The 18,780-nt window shown below is 41.0% G+C and overlaps 2 protein-coding genes across 8 annotated transcripts in view; both read left to right on the plus strand.

The window, feature by feature from the left end:
- Window positions 1-831: 831 nt before the first annotated feature.
- Window positions 832-4,164, plus strand: ATP5MC3 (ATP synthase membrane subunit c locus 3). Its single transcript, XM_027678508.1, has 5 exons — window positions 832-867; window positions 947-1,024; window positions 2,000-2,077; window positions 2,430-2,623; window positions 3,923-4,164. Exons 2-5 carry the CDS (start codon window positions 986-988, stop codon window positions 4,035-4,037), a joined length of 426 nt encoding a protein of 141 aa, XP_027534309.1. The 5' UTR covers window positions 832-867; window positions 947-985; the 3' UTR covers window positions 4,038-4,164.
- Window positions 4,165-8,225: 4,061 nt separating this feature from the next.
- Window positions 8,226-18,780, plus strand: part of ATF2 (activating transcription factor 2) — a 47,463-nt gene continuing 36,908 nt past the window's right edge. For 4 of the 7 annotated variants that reach the window (XM_027678501.1, XM_027678505.1, XM_027678507.1 and 1 more), the window contains exons 1-4: window positions 8,226-8,321; window positions 12,083-12,116; window positions 17,476-17,544; window positions 18,173-18,242. In XM_027678501.1, the coding sequence (XP_027534302.1) occupies window positions 18,195-18,242 (48 nt within the window). In that variant the 5' untranslated portion in view covers window positions 8,226-8,321; window positions 12,083-12,116; window positions 17,476-17,544; window positions 18,173-18,194. Of the gene's footprint in view, window positions 8,322-8,529; window positions 8,599-8,819; window positions 8,839-12,082; window positions 12,117-13,728; window positions 13,754-17,475; window positions 17,545-18,172; window positions 18,243-18,780 lie in introns of those variants that run through there. The other 3 variants (XM_027678502.1, XM_027678503.1, XM_027678504.1) reach the window with 3 other exon arrangements.

Here is an 18,780-nt window from a genome sequence, read left to right on the forward strand (position 1 = left end):
TGCACATATCGTCTTACTTGTTCTCTTAGAGGCAGTATGCTACACACAGACTATTTAGAATTTATTTTTATGGCACAGATTGTATCAAGTGAAAATTGTGCAATGACTTAAATACGTTTCCCAAAGTTTTACATAAAATGTGGATTTTTCTGCATCTTTCCTAGTTGACACTAATACTACTTATAATGGAAAATGACCATTAAAATGATGATCCCGTTATCAAATGAAAAACACTAAAGCACGTGTGAGTGATTAACGCGGGAATCTCAGGAACACATGCCCAGTTCAGTGATGATAATCCTGTTTCGACTAAGCTTGATTAAAAAGGATTTTTGTCGTTGCTTGGGTGTGAACCTGCTTATGGCGCAAAATTACTCATTACACAGAGGGGCTTTTTGAGCATTACTAATTAAACAGTAGCCGCATACGAGGACACAGCAGGTGTCCTCGGACGCGTCCCCTTCTCCTGCCGGTGACCCGAGTCCCGGGGAGGGGGCGCGACACCGACACCGAGGCACTGACACCGTGGCACCGACCCCACGACGCAGCCACCGCGATACCGTGTCACTGCCACCGCGACACCGCTACCGCAACACCGTGTCACCAACACCCCGTCCCCGCCCCGCCCTCAGCAGTCGCCCCGCCCCTCTCGCCCCGCCCCTGCCCCGCCCCCGGCGGGCGCGGTGCGACTGCGGCTGCGCGGGAGCAATGGCGCGCGCGCGCGCGCACCGCGCCCCCCGCGGCCGCCAATGGCGCCGGCACAAAGTGACCTTGGGCGCGCCCCGCCCCTTCCGCCGCCCGGCCCCGCCGCGCCTGCGCAGCCCGGCCCAGCCCGCCCGCCCTCGGCCCGAGCGCGGCAGCCGCACGGTGAGACCCGCGCCCCCCGCGCCATCCGCAACCATCGCCGCCCCCGCTCGCCGCTCCCTCACTCTCTCCCTCTCCGCAGAGACGCCGGATCGCGACCCCCGGGACGCCGCCCGCTAAGATGTTCGCTTGCGCCAAGCTCGCCACCTCGTCCTCCCTGGTGAGTGGGGGCCCGCGGGGGCGCCTGCGCCTCCGCAGTGGCTGCGTCCCCGGCGGCGGCGGGGGCCGTGGCGGACGCGGGGCGCCCGCGGGTCGGGCGGGCCTGTGGGTCCTGCGGCGGGGCCCTGGAACGAGCCCGTAGCGAGAGCCGCCCGCCCAAGTGCGGAGGGGCGAGGGAGGGGCGGTCGGGTTGCGGCAGGGCCGCGTTCTCCTTCCCGCCTCCTTGGCGGGGGCCGCGGCCCGGTGCCAAGGTGAGGGGCCTCCGCACACAGCAGCAGAGGGGGAGGGCAGCGCAGCCGGTGGCTCTTGGGCCTGCTGCTCTCCGCGCCTCGCTGTAGGTCAAACTCCAGCCTGTTGCTTGTCCTGTGCAAGGCCGGGACTTTTTGCCCTTGCGGAGACAAAAGAGTGACCTGCATGAAAACGATCTCTCTGGCCTGCAGAATGTGTGGTTTTGCATGGTGCAGGTACAGGTTTACCCTGCAGGAAGAGCTTTGTGCAAGAGCTTATATGACCTTACGCTGCCGGGAGCCCAAGGACACATGCAGGCCTCTTGTGAAAGAGAATTCATTCATTTGTGCCTCGCTAGATTTAAAACTTTAGATTACACCTGTGCATTTAACAGCTTTGAAATTCATTTTTAAGGCTTTTATTTTTTCATTTCAAAACGCATATCACTGCCTGCTGATTTGTCGGGCCTTTTTGTTGCTGTTTTGGTACATTGTCAGCATAATGCATGTACAGGGTCGTTGAATGATGTGACTGTTTGCACTAACATCTGCTGAGAACGGTGCTGTCAGATTGCATGACAGTGCTTGCTTCTCTATCATTGATTGTATACCCAGTTGTGCAGAGATGGCCGTCTTTCAAGGAAGACAAATGGCTTAGTAGCTAATAGCCTTATAATCTTACAGACTATTGTATGGAACGGCTGTGATCAAATGTTTCTTTTTTTATAGTTTTTTCCCTCCTCTTGCAGATCCGTGCTGGATCAAGAGTCTTGTACAGACCACTTTCGGCGTCTGTGTTGTCTAGGCCAGAGATCAAGAATGGAGAGGTACCTTATAAACAAAATTCTGTATCTTCTTAAATTACCTGGTGAGCCTAAATGTCCTCAGCCTAGAGTTCACTTGTACTAACTCAAATACCTATAGTGTGAAACTTAACTTAAGTGAAACACCTAATAATACTTGTTGTTGTCTTGCTGTTTACCCTGAGAAGTCTTTCACATTTAAAGTTGATGCTTTCAGGTGGAACAGGTAACATTCTGAAGTTTTTAACTCTTACAATGTCATCACTTGGACAAAGAGGTAGACATTGGATCTAATACAACTTTTAATACTGGATAATAACACTGCCACATGGTCTTATGTCTGAATATAATGCTTTTTCTTCTTTTGTTTTCTTAGGGCAACTCAACAGTTAATGGGGCCCAAAATACTGTCTCCCGACTAGCACTTAGAGAATTCCAGACTAGTGCTATCAGCAGGGACATTGACACTGCTGCCAAATTCATTGGTGCTGGTGCAGCCACAGTAGGTGTGGCTGGTTCTGGTGCTGGTATTGGAACAGTCTTCGGTAGTCTAATCATTGGTTATGCCAGGTAATCAATCTCTCTCTCTTTTAAAACTCTTAAGTTGTATGCAGATGTGTCTTGAGACAGAACCCCCAGATCAGCTAAGTTGTAGTAAGGATGTTGGCACTGTAATAAATTCTGTTAATGATTACTGTTACTGATAAACATGGCTGAATAGAACCATATGAAACTGTACTATATTCATCAGGACAGCTCTGTTAAATTCAGAACTTTGTACACTCTATCTGGAGGAGAGCCATGAAAGAAATTGCACCATTAGACTTGCTTGGTCTTTCAGTCACTGAAGTCCAGTGTTTCAGCCTAGAAACGAATTAAAAATCCATCCTGGGTCTTTTCCCATGTGAGGGGAAAAGTCCTAGAGAAAAACGGTCTGAAAACTGGTAATAAGGAGTGTGAGTCTGTGTGGTTAGTCTTCATAGTCAGGATTGTTGTTTATAAATGGATGTTTAATTCAGTTTTCTAACACATTCAGCTTTGCACTCAAATTATGTAATTTATCAAATGAGTTATCATTCCTTCTAGAAATCTGAAGGGGGTGAGGGTGGGGATTTTGTAGTAGGGATGAATTTCCACATAATTTTGCAACATTCCTGTTGTATAAATAGTTCACATGGCATCATGAAAGAGCAGAACTGATACAGGCATAAAAAAGGTTTCATGTTCTTCATTACTCTTTCAGCCAGTTAAGACTTAAGTCTTATTTCTTAACAAAGATTTTTAAGCCCTACTGAAGACAAGTATTTTCAGTACAAAATTAATGCATTGGTTTTTGAATTTGGCATGAACATGTCAATAAGAAGTTGTAGAACATTACTTCATAGTTTTATGTTGAATACTTTTTTCTCTCACTTCTTGAAGGTATATTCATTGCATTTTTGCAAAAAATTGCTGTGAATTTCAACCCCCCCCCCCCCGGTGGTTTCAGTTCCTGTATTTGTCTTGAGCTGCTTAAAACATTATAAACTACCTTGGGAGTATAGTTTCATGTCACAGATGTGAAATAAATGTCTAAAGCATAGTGCTTATAGTTTTTGCATGGGAGGATGTAGAGAAGTCAAATTCAAAAGTATATATGAGCGTAGTCATAAAAACTGCTCATTTGGAAAATCCCTGTACCATCTGCATAACCTGAATCTAGTCTTAATGGCCAACTCATTTGTCTTCAGTGAAATCCTTGCAAAAAAATAGTTCTGCTTGGATTTATTGGAGTTTCCTGTTCTGTATCAAGGAAGTATGAGGTTAAACTGTGTGAGAAACATCTTAATTGTAAAGATAAAAAGGTCTTACACCTTCACTTTCTTTTAGAAATCCTTCTCTGAAGCAGCAGCTGTTCTCATATGCTATCCTGGGATTCGCCCTGTCTGAAGCTATGGGTCTCTTCTGTCTGATGGTTGCTTTCTTGATCCTATTTGCCATGTGAATGGAGATCTGCCTGAAATACTGGCATTGGAATGTAACTGCATTTTATGGGACTCCCAAAATGTTGGTGTCATGGAAATTGATGCTATTTCCAAAGTCATTTCATTAAAGATAACTTTAACTGTCAACCTGTTGCCTGCATTTATTGTCTTTCTCACTAGGATATCTGGAAGATGGCATTTTGTTGTTCAGTTGCTGTGGATTTTTCCTGATAATGACATATTGCATAGGACCTTTCAAACAATGACTTCAAGTCAAACATTAATATAGATGGTCATGTGACTTGTTTGGTAAAATCCACGTGGCTTATCTTTGAAAGATGAAAGGATGCAGAGATGAAGTGTGAAAGGCTGTACTGCTGGCCGCCCTCCTATTTGCGTTTTAAACGTTGAGCACTGTTTCTCTGCACAATTTGGTTTTTCTCAAGCTAGCTGACACATAAGTTGTTCTGGCACCTCTTAATAGAAAGAGCTAAACACAAATCCATGGAAGGTTTAAGAAAGTTCTCTTTGTGTCAGTTTTCAGCTACACTAGAAATTTTGATTACCATGGTAAAAGTTTTCTACTTGGATCTGACCTGTGTCCCCATTGAACTAAATGATTGATTCAGTTTGGTCCAAGGCATTTAGTTGTGACACTCTGATATTATACTGCATTCTTGGCTACACCTAATTAAAAGGAAGAGCTTCCAGTTTCCTAATTTTGTAAAGTCAGCCCTGCATTATCTTGCAAATTTTTTTAAGAGCATTAGGATCAAAGCATTTTTGTTACAAAAATATTGCTGCAGTATCTATCCGTCCTTCTCGTAGTATCTGTCTTGTAACAATCTAAATGCATTTATAGTGTCATCTACACTTGGAGCAAAATACTTTGTGCTACTATAGTAATCTGGTCGGGGAGTTGATCACATCTCAAACTTCATTCAGAATATTAATCTGATCATTTGACAAATACAAGCTGAACTTGGTAAGAATGTGAGTGAGCTTGTTAAATGTTCTGTCATCTTCCTATTAAACGGGTAATTACTGAATTAAATATAGAAAACTTTAATCTGCCTATCCTGTAGGAAGTGGAGAGAGGATTACTGACTCTCAGATCAGTGCAAGATGCAGGTAAGATTTTTCATCTGAATTAAAAAGTACCAGATTGGTGTTTACAGAGATGTGGTGGACTTTGCAGTGTTAGGTTACTAGTTGGGCTTGATGATCTTAAAGTTCTGAGACCTCTCCTTAAAGGTGTTTCCCAACCTAAATGATTCTGTGATTCATGTAACATAACTTGGCCCTAGCATGAGAAGTAGCTTTCCCCACATGCTCTTAGGAGAAAATAGGCATCTCTAACACAGAGAACATCCTTTTATATATGTGAATTTCAGGAGTGTAGAATATGTAGCATCTTTAAGTATTAGCTTTATCACAATACAAGAAGAGTCTTATATGACAAGATGTGGAAATCAGGAGTTTGTGGAGAGGGGTAGGAGGTAAAGGATATTGCAGGTATCTTCCATATCTACACTCGTGCAGTGTTGATTTTAGGAACTGGCTATTACCCATTCTCAGCTGTTGAGTTGCAGAGCTGACATGCAGTGCATTTACCCTGGTTGAAAGGTAGATAATCTAGACTAAAACTCATATGTGTACTGCTGTCCTGGTAGGTGATGAACTTTATTCTGTTCTTTCAGTACAGCAGAGATGTCTGCCAGTATCTGATACTGCAATCTACATTTCCTAAAATCATGGACAGTAGTGGACTAGCTTAATTCAAGCTTCAGATTTCCTTCTCACTGAGATTTGGCCAAACAGGCATCTTCAAACTTGTCTCAGTCAAGTCTAGCTCCGGCTCTGTTAATTCTACTTAGGAATTTGTTTGCAAATAAAATGTTTCTGCTGAGTTGTTATTACATGTTCGGTGTAGATAGAAGACCCGGCTAAGCTGTTGCTCCATAATCTCAGTAAGAAAGCCACCTGAGTCACCATGAGTTACTTGAATCAGGTTTGAATAATAATTTCTGGATTTACATCCCATATTTTCCCATATGCTTCACCGTGTCAACATGTACCCTTTTTCTTGTGATCAGCCTTTCCTGAAAGGCAGCAGGACATCTTGGGTGATCCTGTATCTGGATGTGAAGTCTGTTTTAGTAGTAGCATCTCCCCAAGCTTGTTATCTTTTAAATCACTCAGACTGATGAACATAGGCCAAACTCAAGCAAAATGGCTGTTTGGTTATGCCAATCGTGAAAGAATCGGATCTGGATTTTACAGATAAAGATTAATCAAGGACTTTCAAAACATGGCCACAAACCTTCACACAGAGGATTATCCTCCTTATAGACAATAAGGGGCTTAGAGTTAACGAGTGATGGGCAGATGTTGACAGCTGAACTATCACAGGACACATTGAACCCTTTCTCTATTCCTCCATTTTCCCTATTCTTAAAAAACAGAGCTTAGTTGGTCAATTTGAGTGGTCTGACAAAGTACTCTGTTTTCCTAAAATGCTCACAAAAGTGTCAACTATAAATGTGTAAAAGACTAATTTTTTTTTTTACCAAAGAAAACACCAATCCAACCTCTTTGGATTGATAGAGCAGGAACAGACCAAGGTCTCTCAATCTTCTCCATAACAGTTTACATCAAAAAATCTTTCTGTAAGTCAGAGAAACCAAATTTAAAATTTTTTGAGGTGATACTGTAGGCTTCACTTCCTTGAAACCTTTTTCACGGTTTCTTCTGACATGGACTGTGCTGACCATAGGGATTGTCAACTCATGCGAATTTGTATTAGAGGTTCTCCAGACTCCCAAGACTGTGCTCATGTTTCATTGTTGAAGATGAAGCTAAGTGAAGCAGAGATCTTCATTGTCTCTGAATAACTGTTCTTCCCGCTGTTCAGGTAGATCAGACCTGACGCCATCTCTGGAAGTGGTGTGCACAGCGTGTTATTCTAATGGATAATGAAGGAAATGCTTATGTTAGCAATTACGCTCTTAAGTTATTGCTGCAGGTAAAAGTGAACATCCTGCTGCTGGTTTTCTCATTTTCCTCGTTTCCCTCTGTCTGTTTTTTTGCACCAGTTTCAGACTGAAGAAAAGTACTTGCAGTTCAGGTTTTTTTGTTTAGGCTCAGGACTGCTGCTGCCATGTGATGGTGGAACTAAACCATTGAAAAATGCTTGCTTCCAATACAGCTTTTAGTTGCTCTGTGAAGAAAGAAATATTTAAGATCTCCATTCCTCTCTTCTGCACTCACATTTGAGTCCTTTGCAACATGCTACATTAAAGAATAATACCACCTTTAAGTGAAAAGTGTACTTTTGTGCAATGCTTTTTATCCTACCATATCTCAAAGAACTTTTCAAAAGTGCTGCATAGTGCCTACCAAAACAATACACAAGAAATGAAACATACTATATTGTCTTTTGCAAGTTCAGATAAACTCAGACAAAATGTATTTTACTGGGACTAACACTACTTTTTTAGAAATACTTTATTGTTACAGTCTCGTAATCTCGGATCAGTCTCAGAACAAGACAGTTTGAAATGATACACAGGCACAGAATTAAAACTTCATCTGTGATTCAGAGCACATACTAGCTAAACTGTGTTGCCATATAGGGTTATATTTTTTTAATTAATCCAAAATGCTTTTAGTTCTGTGTAAAATAGAGGTGCTTGCCATCATTCTACAGTGCTGCAGCATTTCTGATATATGAGCAATGGTGAACGTTTAGCAGAACCACGGCTTCAGGCACACGCCAAGCTCCTGCCCCGACTTGTGTGAAGAGAGATGGGGAAACCAATGTAATGTAACCAGTACAGGGCTTTGGAGGTCTGATTATTCCAAAAATTAGATATGACAAGCACGTGAAGACTTGCCACTGAGCACAGCCAGGCAGTGGTTTAGACCCTGCCTGCTGCCTTCCCTTCGCAGCAGCTCCCGACCCTCCCGCAGCAGGGGACGGGCGCTCCATCCCGCGCTCCCGTCCGCCATGGCTGCACAGATCCTGCTCCTCCCACCGCGCTGGGCCCGGCACCGGCGCGGCCCGGCTGTCGCGGCAGAGGTGCTGCCCCGACGAGGCAGCGGAGCCCCGGGCAGCCCCGCGCTCGGTGTCCGTGGCAGGACCGGGCGCTGCTCCCGCCCCGCTGGCTTTGGGTGTGACAGCCGCGCCCCCGCTCGCCACGTGACCACCCCGCCCCCGCGGAGGTGTCAGCGGCGATCTCGCGAGAGGTGACGGAAGCCCGCGGGGGACCCGGCCTTTAATGTGCGGTGCGGCCGCGTTCCGGGTGAGTTTGTAAACACGGCCCGGCCCGGCCCGGCCCGGCCCCGCGGCTCCTCCTCCCTCCGCGCTGCGGCGGCGCCGGGCGGGCGGGGGCACCGGGGACGGCGCGGCGTGAGCGGCCCGCGCGGCGGTAGGCGGGGGATGCCCGGGAGGCAGTAACATGGCGCCGCCGCCGCTCTCCGCGGCAGCCCCCTCCCCCAGCGCGGCCTGCGGCTCCCGCCGCCCCTAGAGCGGGGCGGGGCGGCCCGGCCGGCGCCGCGGACACCGGCACCCGCCCGGAGGTAGGGCCTGGCGGAGCGAGCGGGTGGGCGAAGGGGCTGCGGCGCATACGGGAGCGGGGAGCCCTGCGGGGGCAGCGCCGGGACCTGCCCCGTCCCGGCCCGGCCCGGCCCGCGGCGGTGGGCGCAGGGCGGGAGGAGGGGGCGGCCAGGCCTCGCCTTTCCGCTCGGCTCGGCTCCAAGGAGGCGTCCTCCCCATCCATCTTCTGCTTTGGAAGGAGATCTCGATCCATGCCGGTGCTGGTGCGGAGAGGGCCGAGAGGAGTGCGGGTGTGAGGGGCGTTGGACGGGGGGGTGCGAACAGCTTTTCTGCACCACAGGGAGGTCTTGGCCTGCTTGGGGTTTGGCCGTGGCCGTGGATCTCCCGGACCAGTTGCCTCATTAACTTTGCCTGTTATTGTGCATTATGCCTCTCGAGTTGCCTAATAGAAGGTCTCTGAAGCTTTCACGTGAAAAAGACACATCACAGGCTCTCAATCAGTGATGGCTGCACGGTGTTTCAGGCACAAATGTTTTATGCCACGATGCAACCTGATGTTTGTAGTTAGGGCATGTGTGTGCTGCCATGTTGCTTCTGCAGTCTTATTCATTCTATAGCCTTTTTGCATCCCTATTCTTGAAGGGAGATCCATGAGTGTGTCTTCATGTCCTGTCCATGCGCTCTGTGTCAGTCATTTGCTTTTCCTTGTGTTGCTGTCTCCCGGAGATGTTTATCTTCAAATAGTGATGCTGTCGCCTGTTCCCTTGCACTGGAATGAGACATTTAAATAAAGCTGAAAATTCTGAACCGTTCTCTACTTTCCAAATAGGACCTCGAATATGGCCCAAGTGTATTTTATTTTCTGCCTTTTAAAATAATAGTTTTGTTTTCTTCTTGTCAAATTGGACTCATGGCAGTGAATGTCATGTCCCCAAGTCTTGCTGAGCGTAAAGCCAGATAAAAGTTAATAAAAACAAATGTTCCTGAAGTTAAGGTCATAACACTGCTAGATCAGTGTTAGATGCTAAATTCAGCACCAGCTGATAGGATGAGGACGAGGCCTAGTGGTCCTGATCTTCCCCAGGTGTTCCAAATGGGATTTCTTCAGCCTCCTCTGAAACAGGTTGTTGTCAGTTAATGGACATGCAGTTGCAGACATAATTTCAGAGGGGCAGACTATAGTTGATTTAGGCATTCACTTAAATTCTCTCAAGTGTTTATAATTCTGCATTCAAGAATCAAAATTGTTGTCTTGTTAAAAAACAAAACAGTAATTTTGTCAAGAATTGGTTGTTATATAGTGCATCAAAAGAATTGTGAAATAATAAAAAACCTTAATGTGTCCATAAAGTGAAGAAGCTCTTTTAAAAATCCATTTTGACTTTATGTTTCAATACTGATATTGCATGTTAATGCTTAATCAACTAGTTGAACTTTTGATCTTCACAATGTAGTTGATGTTTCTATCCTAACTTGGATTCTAGAAATATGAGTATGTTTGGTATGTCTTTTTCCAGAAACTTCTAGACTATGCAGTATCTAACATAAGGTGCCTTCAGCTCTTAAGCTGAATACTTTTATTAAGTGTTGTTTTCTCTTTTGTGACAAAATGTTGAACAGCTTGAAATATTATTCTGATTATGGTTTCATTACATTTTGGATGTACATAGTGCTAAAAATTCCTTTTCTGTCATCAACTTTTTTTTCTTCCATTCTTAACAAATTTAAACTTACAAATGCATATTTCTAGCTCCAAGGAGTTTTACTAACTTTAAAAGTTTCTTATGTCTAATATGAACATTTTTAATGGTTTCTTAAAATAGTCTTGAATTTCTGTATAAAAACTATGCATTAACTATTCTCAAAGCAGCCAACTTGATTCAATAATTTTAACTTTTTTTTTTTAACAATTAACAGATTTCAAGTTATCGTTGTCCTCCCGCATAACTCGACTGCATTTGTTTCACATATAATGTGCACTCTAAGGAGGCATTGGTTATAGTTAGTGATAGAAATATGAGTCAATATTTAATAATCATGCAATAAATATTTTTTTCAAGTCTGGGCTGTACTGTTTCCAACTTTATTCTGTGTCAGTTTCAGTGCAGCCTGAGAACTTTTCCATTAGCTTCACTTCAGATGGGAGCTTCTCTTCAGTAAAGCATTCCAAGCAATATTGTATGTTTCCCTTTCTAGATAAATACCAGTGGTCATTGATATAATTACTTATAGGAAAGAATAAGATCTTTTTTTTTTAATGAGCAAGAGGAGTCTTGTAGCGGGATATTTTTGATATATTTAAAGATTTTTTAAAATTAAATTCTTAATTATTGTATTCAATTTTATAATTCAGGGATGCAATCTGAGAAAATGTGAAAAGGAAGTAACTTTTTGTTAAGTTTTTTTTTAATTTGTTGAAAGTAGTGTAGAAAAAGGAGGTTGGATTTCTAATGTTTGTTAGATTGATGGGCAATATGAAGACGTCCAAACCTAGATAAATGAGCTGGGGAAAGTAAGCCCTTATATCTCTGTAAGCAAATTGTAAAAAGATGGGTGGAATATTAACCCCTCTGTATTTCTTCTTTGAGGTTCATTGACTTTTCATTTATCTACAAGAGCTGTAGTCACACAGCCTGAATTATTAATAAGTTAAAGAAAGATCAAGGTGCCTCTGAAAAATACTGAAGCCAGAAGGTTGAATTAGAACCCACCTATTCAGCCAACAGGAAGCATTTGGCCTAAGGACCTTTCCTAATGCCGTTAGTGTTCTCTCTTTACCAGAAATGTGTCTTCTTGTAGACGAAGTCTGCTTCTTCAGCAGAGGTGAAGGAACTTAACTGCTTTGTTCTGTATATGTGACTATCTCTCCAACTGGCTTTCTTGTTCTTATTTGAACTTGTTGAGTTAATCATCATTGATTCTTGGATCTATTCTTCTTGTCTAGAGGCTCTCCCCTCTACAGAATTTAGACAAACCATGGAAGGTATGGAATTAACTTCAGACATCAGATATAAGCGTTAATTAGTAATATCAGCACAAAGTGCGTAACATTTGACTTTTTTAAAGAAAAAATCTGAACATTATGTTACAGGTGTTCCAGTCTTCCTTATTCTTCCCCAGAACTCTCTGAAACAGATCATATGTCTTCTACAAAATAGCACAACCTTTCTACTAAGCAGTGTAGTCTGAAGAAGCAGCTCCTGTTTTCGTGTTCATCAGGTTTTGATATTTACAATCTTTAAATATTGTGGACTATGGGTTGTAGTTTCCTTGCAGAATCTACTGAGCTACTTTCTGGCAATCTTACTTTCATTATGAGGACAAATGTTTTTATTTTTCAAATTTTATCTCCTCCATTTTCTTCATCAATCAGTTTTAACTTTTAGAAATGCCGAATTCTACAGTGTGACACAAATACAGTTAGTCAGATCGCTTCTGAAAGTGCACTGTGATGGTCAAGTATTAATTACACTGCATTTGATTCACCTTTCTTCTTTTGCTTTATAGGAAACAGAAAAAATAGCTGTTCCAGTCCCTCCAGGTAAGTGGAGCAATGCTTTTTTTCCTTTAAAATACAAAACTTTAATTTTTTTTTTTAATTTATGTCACTTCTTATTAAGTAGTATATTCTATCTACTAACTTCTGATTTTTACTCAAATCAAAATTTGCAAGTCTACCTCTACAGAAAATTGTGGAAATAAAGATAGACTCAAATGTGGGAAGTGATTAAAATTTATGCTGTGAATGCTGTATGCAAGTGTTGAAAGTATAAAGGTGCCACATTCATTTTGATTTGTGTTGATTTGTTTGATTGCATGAGAAAGCCGTCTCTTTTAATTTTGAGGTGTTCAAATTTGGAAAACAAAAATAACTGCCTGTTATGTATTTGGTGGTTTTTTTCCCCCTCATCTAAAGAAGCATGTTAAGTGGAGCTAAGCAAAACACTAAATTCAACTCTTCAGGTAACCAGTAAGAGAATGTTGTCCTTTACTGTGGCAAATATGTTCAGTTCACTTTGAGTGAGTATGTACCTCAAGTAGAGCTCTTAAAGTTGACAAAGACTTAAAAATTTTGACCTTATCATTTTATACTTCAGTTTCCTGTTATAAAATGAAGCTTTAAAGTAAAGTTTTATACTATCTAAAGTAATTACACACTATGATGAGATTTACAGAAAAACTTAGTAAGAGTTAATAATTCTCTGTACAGTAAGGCTACTGTATCTTGCAGTAAAATGGGGCACAGTCCTAGATCAAATGTAAAGAATAAAAGGAAATGTTGACTAGACATGATCAGTCTTGAGGAAATGCAAACATCTGTAGGAAAATACATCACTGATACTGTAACATAAGCACTTTGTAATGTTTGGACCCAGAGAAGACTGAATGATGATGGACTACTGTAATTCTGACTTGTCTCAGTGGCCTAATATAGCTTTTGTCCAACTTTCATCTTTTTTCAAACCAGAATGTACAGATGTTTCTTGAGTTGGAGCCACATGCAAGTGGTCAGTCTGGCTGCAGAGCTTGGGTGTGCTTCACGTGTGAGCAGTAGTGGATCAATCAGCTACTACTGTAGCTGCAGACTGAGATTGTCCTCTATGGACTGTCCAGTTTGGGGGGTGACACAGTTCTGAGAATAAGCATCTCTTCTTGCTGGTTGGCCAGCAGAGGAATGCTGTCCTTTAAAAGTTTTAAGGTTTTTGTTTGTGGGGGTTATGTGTGTTTATAGTTGTCTTTTCTGTGTTCAGCTCTGGCAGTTTTACTCCATGCTCTCTGTGTCAGCCCTGACGTGTCAGGAGGGCAGTCTCTGTGTTGCTACAGTGCTTAAAATAAGTAATCACAGGGTAAGACTGCACAGCCCCTGAGCAGGTTCGTGCATGGAGGTCTTTCAGCACAAAACCTGCTTTCTACAGGTAAAGCAGAGGCTTTAGCTATAAGTCTGATGAATCTTTACTAGAGATGTGCAAAGAATTATTTTTCTCAGCAAATTTGTAGAGGTTTTTGCAAGGACTATCAATATGTATACAGTTTAAAAAGCTACTTAAATAGAAAATAAATTTTGAAACAGGGTGTAAGTTTTGTTTTCCATGCTCCTGTATGTGGGAAATTAAAAAAAGACAGAAGAACCTTTACCAGTAAAATAAGCCAATAAGACATGGTTTAAGTCAGTGTATGGTATGATTCTATTCTTTTACAAATTGTCTACAGAAAGGTATTTTGAAAGCAAGCCTCAGACTATATAGTAATAGTTTCCACGAAGTGTACCCAAGATGTTCAATTAAAATCTTATAGAAATATGCAGGTAATTGTTGAAGCTAATTTTGTAGCACATTTAAGTAAGCATTCTTGTGGCATTTTATAGAGACATCTTTATTTTTAAATAAGCACATCGTCCTAAATATTAGTGAATTACTTGCAAACCTTGTTTTTATTTCTCTGTATTAAATATATCTTGAAAATGTATATATACTTATTTATATATTTTACTGCACCATTTACATTCCAAAAGCAATAGAAGAGGCTTATGACATTTTAAATAGGTGTGCTTTGGAAGTATTTTACTTTTGCATTGAAAGTATGGAGCAAACACCAAAAAAGTGAGAGTATTTTCTGATTTCAGTACTGAAGGTGATTATACTGCCAAGATTATTTCATGTTTTTCCCATGTTCAGCTCTGACCCTGTTATTGTGTGACTTCAGATTCTTTGTATGGATTTCTTTACGCTACTGAAAGGAATGTAGAGTTGGAAGATTACAAAAGGAAGTTGCAGTTCAGTGGATTGTAGTAAGAATCACGTCACTGAATGTTCATTTTGTCTGAAGAGGTTAGTTAAGGCTGGAGTTTCGTGTTTTTTTCTATGGGTCAAGGTGTTTGCTGTTGCCTGGGTAACAGTCCAAGGTGTCTATAATTCACCTCTACTGACGGGGCAATCACTTTATGTATTTTATTTCTCATTTGGTTGGGTGATTAACATTTTTGTCAAGGTGGCATTTAAGTTGCTATTTTGGTTTTCAGGGGGACAGTATTTTCTAAATTCTTCTTTCTTACTGTGATATTCTCACGTAGAGCAATCATTTTCCAACAGAGACCATTGAAATCAGAGCGGGAATTACAAACATTTTTTTCTGAAAATTTGCCTTCGTTGTGTTAGTCTTGCTGTGCCTGTCAGGCAATGTAATCCAGAAGGAAAAGAGGAGGCAAAGGATTGTTTGTATTTTGTAGCAGCAACAGCTTTAGTTGTTGGGCTGTGAAGTTAACCACACAGTCTTCTAAAGCTGTCAGAACATTTCCCAAGTTTGGATTGTCTATTGCGGTTGTTCACCTCTGTTTCTAGCTATGATATCTCTATGGTATACTTTAAATTTCAGTTATCTTGGGTTGCTCAGAATTTCATCCACTCAAATTTTGAATTTCTACAAGGATGGAGATTCCACAGCCCCACTGGGCAGCCTGTACCTTGCTCTTAACTTTCCTGGTGTGCCTTGTGTTGCATCTCATACTTTTCTTGTACTCTACACAAAGTCTGGATCTGTCTTGTCTATATCAATACATCAGATAGTATAAGACAGCAAGTGTATCCTTCCTTAGCCTTCCTTCTCTGTTCTGAACAAACTTTGCTTCTTGATATTCCTGTTTTGATGGGGCCCTGGGTGGTTCCTCTCCAGTTCATCAACTGTCTTGAGGGGCTCAACAGTGGATATAGCACTCCAGCTGTAGCCTTATGAGTGCCAGATAAAGGGGAATAATCAATTCCCTTCGTCTGGTTGCTGTGCCTTTGCTAATTCATCCCAGTAGCCTGTTGGCTTTCAGTGCTGCGAGTGACATGATGCTGAATCGCATTCAGTTTTTTGACTGCCAGGAGTTACAGGATCTGCCCCTAAGCTGCTTGACAGCCAGTTGCCCCTCACCCTCCACTGCTGCATGGAGTTATTTCGTTCTAGGTGCAAGCTTTGCATTTGTCTTTGTAATGCATAAATACAATTCTTATCAATTTAGCAACACTAATGAATGCAAACCCTTTGTTTTTCCATCCTGTCAGATCCAGTTTCTATTTAGATTTAAAATATCAGAGGTCATGCTTGGAATGTGAGCACTCTTTTAGGTGCAAAAATTTCAGTGCTTCAAGATAATTTTTTTCTTCAGATATTAGCTGGAATCTTTTTACAAGGGATTACCTCACAAAATTCCATGTGGCCTGTAGTCAAATAATGTTACAAAGATGAGGACATGAATTTATCTCCAACTTTTTTCCAGTAAGTTTGCCAGGAAGACAGCACTGCTTTTCTTTTTCACAAGGATTGATTTTTAATTTATATATCAGGCATTCAAAATTCACAGGCTTCACAAACCAACACATGGAACCAGCCAACAACTTCATGTGCAAATACATGCTTTGGTGATACTCCTTTAAAAGGGAAAATGAGCAGACTTAAAAAATTGACCTTTACATCTTATCACCTAAGAAAAATGCTAACAGTATGAATGGAGTAGATTTTATGGCTGATACTATGCATTTCTCAGAGACAGAGAACAAGATACAGTAACAGTGGAAAAAATGTCCTACATGCATTTTGGTTAATCAAAATCTTCATCGTTTGGATAAAAAAACCCAAAACCAGAATTATTTCTTACACCATCAGATGTTTTTGATATGGGTATAACTCTTCTGCTCATAATCCATACTTGTATATTAGCATATGGTGGCATATGTAGCCATATATAACTTTATGGTGTCCCTTGATCACAGATTTTTAAAAAAACAAATTCCTTTTGAGATCTCAATGAGACAGACTCTTCTAGTTTAAACCTGCATTTAAAAAAATAAGATTGTTGCATAGCTGAAGAAGGATAATAAGCTTGTGGGATAGCTTTTAACTGTCTGTTGAAGTTCCACATAATGTAAGGATATAATCTTAAAGCTTCATTGATAAAGACCCTATCTCTTACCCTGAAGCCATAGTCATGAGACTTGCCCATAACTTGTTAATACTCTTTCTTAGTGAGAGTACAAAGTTCATAGTTTGAACAGTTCAAGAAATACTCTTTCAGAAACTTGAGACAGGTTATGAACTATTTGCAAAGAACAGCAGAACAGTCTGCATCCCTGATTTGCTTTGGCATCTTTCCTTTGGGACGTAAATGTTTCCCTGAGCTGTCAGTGCCAAAGACTCTTAAAGTTTCTGGCAGCCGTTCATCTCTTCTTGACTTGTGATCTCAGCTCAGTATCCTCATTCTGTTAAACATGTATATTTAGATGCGACAGTTTGGAATCTCCTCCACTGCATGTTTTGTTTCTTTGCTGTTTGATGTACATGTCCAAGGACACTGGGATCCCTTCCTCCTTGAAGTAATATCCAAAAAGTCTGTACAGATTTTTACTGTACAGGTACAGGCAAAAGGATGAGGTGACATGTTCACTATAGATTTCTGAGGTAATAAGTGTGAAATTTGCTTAGGTGTACTTGATTTGTCTTGTGTCTGGTGTTCAGTGGTGCACCAGAAGTGTACATTCTTAGGATGGCTAGACAGTTCCAGAAGCCTTGCAACTCTGCATGACCAGCATGCTGGGGGAGAGGTGCATTTATTCTGCTTATGATTTTTAATCATAAAGGCATCTTTATTTATCTTTATCTGCTTCATCAAGCTAAATAGTGTTCAGAACTAACATTGTTAGTTCTCCATACAAATGCTCACATTTAAACATGAATGTATTTCCTCCAGGGTAAAGCCACAGATGCCACAACTAATTAGAGAGGATGTATTGAAGTAACCATTTCTTTGAAAAACTGTTGTGTTTCATGGGTGAATAGTGGGCATTTTGTCATTTATCTTTACAAAATCATGCATTATTAGATTTTTAGCATGCATAATATTTAATATCTTCTTTTATTTACAGTTCATTGCCATGAAAAGGAGGATATGATAGTTTGCCCTATGAAACAGGTTTATATGTGAAATCTGGCAGGTATGTGTATTAGTATGTGGGGTGAGTATGCAAAACAGCACTAAATATAATTAATATCTCTTCTTTCTTGAATATTTTAGACCGTTAATAATTTAGTGGCTGAAACATTACTGAAGTACATGTTTTTGTAATTAAATTTGTAACAGTTTATGCAAAGGGCTAAGTATCAACTTACCTTTAAAGATAAGCTTTAAATAAAGATTGTGAAAAGACTAAGGAATCAACACTTCTTCCTTTCTGTTGGAACCATAACCTTGACTACTTGCTATTGTCTACTGCTTTTATACTTTTTTAATTGTGGGAATTGGATCATTATTACAATGTATTTGATTTCAGTGACAAGTTGTCTTATTGTGTTTTCAGATACTTTCTGCAGTTACTGATGTTACATATGAACACTTGCATTTCCAGTTGAGTGTGTGTTCAAAACCTGCTCTGTCTCTGTTGGGTTCTGTGTACCTTCCTGACATAGCTTGAAATCCATACTCCTTGAATCCTGGGTATTTAGAATATTAGTATAGCCAGAAGGCAGGAATTCTTGCCCATGGAATATTGAAATGTCGATGTTGAGGTATTGATAATTTGTTGCAGTATTTGTAAAATTTGTTCAATTCTGATTTTAATACAGGTAGCACAACGACCTGTGGAATATGAGTGATGACAAACCCTTTTTATGCACTGCCCCTGGATGTGGCCAGGTAATGGTCTGAACTGACAATACTAACATTAATCAAATAAAATTAAAAGAGTGAATGTATTTTTAGAGATTGAAGAAAAGGGGATGATGATAATTGCTACAAAGTATGGTTTGCTGAAGAGCAGGTGACAGCAAGAATTTGTAGCATATTGCATGTTTGTCCATTTACTTTCATTAAAAAAAAATCAAGAGAAAGCCTAATTTTTATCAGGTAACCTGTATTTTCCAGAATACTTCAGTGTTGGTGTGGAGCTTGCTTGTCACTAATCTTCACAGCTATGATGATTGCAAATATTTAATGGCATAATTTTGTTCTATGTATATTTTTGTGTATAGGAAGATGCTAACAGTATTCATGCCACAAAATGTATTTCAATTCCTATTGTAGTTTTAATGTGCTCTAGTAAATAGCATTAGTATATATAGAGGTGAATGCGAGCAGAAAAGTAAAAATGTTATGGAGTGTTTTAGCAGATGGTTGCTTAAAAGGAAGCTGTCTTAACACTTTAATTTAGTAACCTGAAAGTAAGTGAATTTGC

This window comes from Neopelma chrysocephalum, unplaced genomic scaffold, assembly GCF_003984885.1.
Source record: "Neopelma chrysocephalum unplaced genomic scaffold, ASM398488v2 Primary Assembly neopelma1_44, whole genome shotgun sequence".
Lineage (NCBI taxonomy): Eukaryota > Metazoa > Chordata > Aves > Passeriformes > Pipridae > Neopelma > Neopelma chrysocephalum.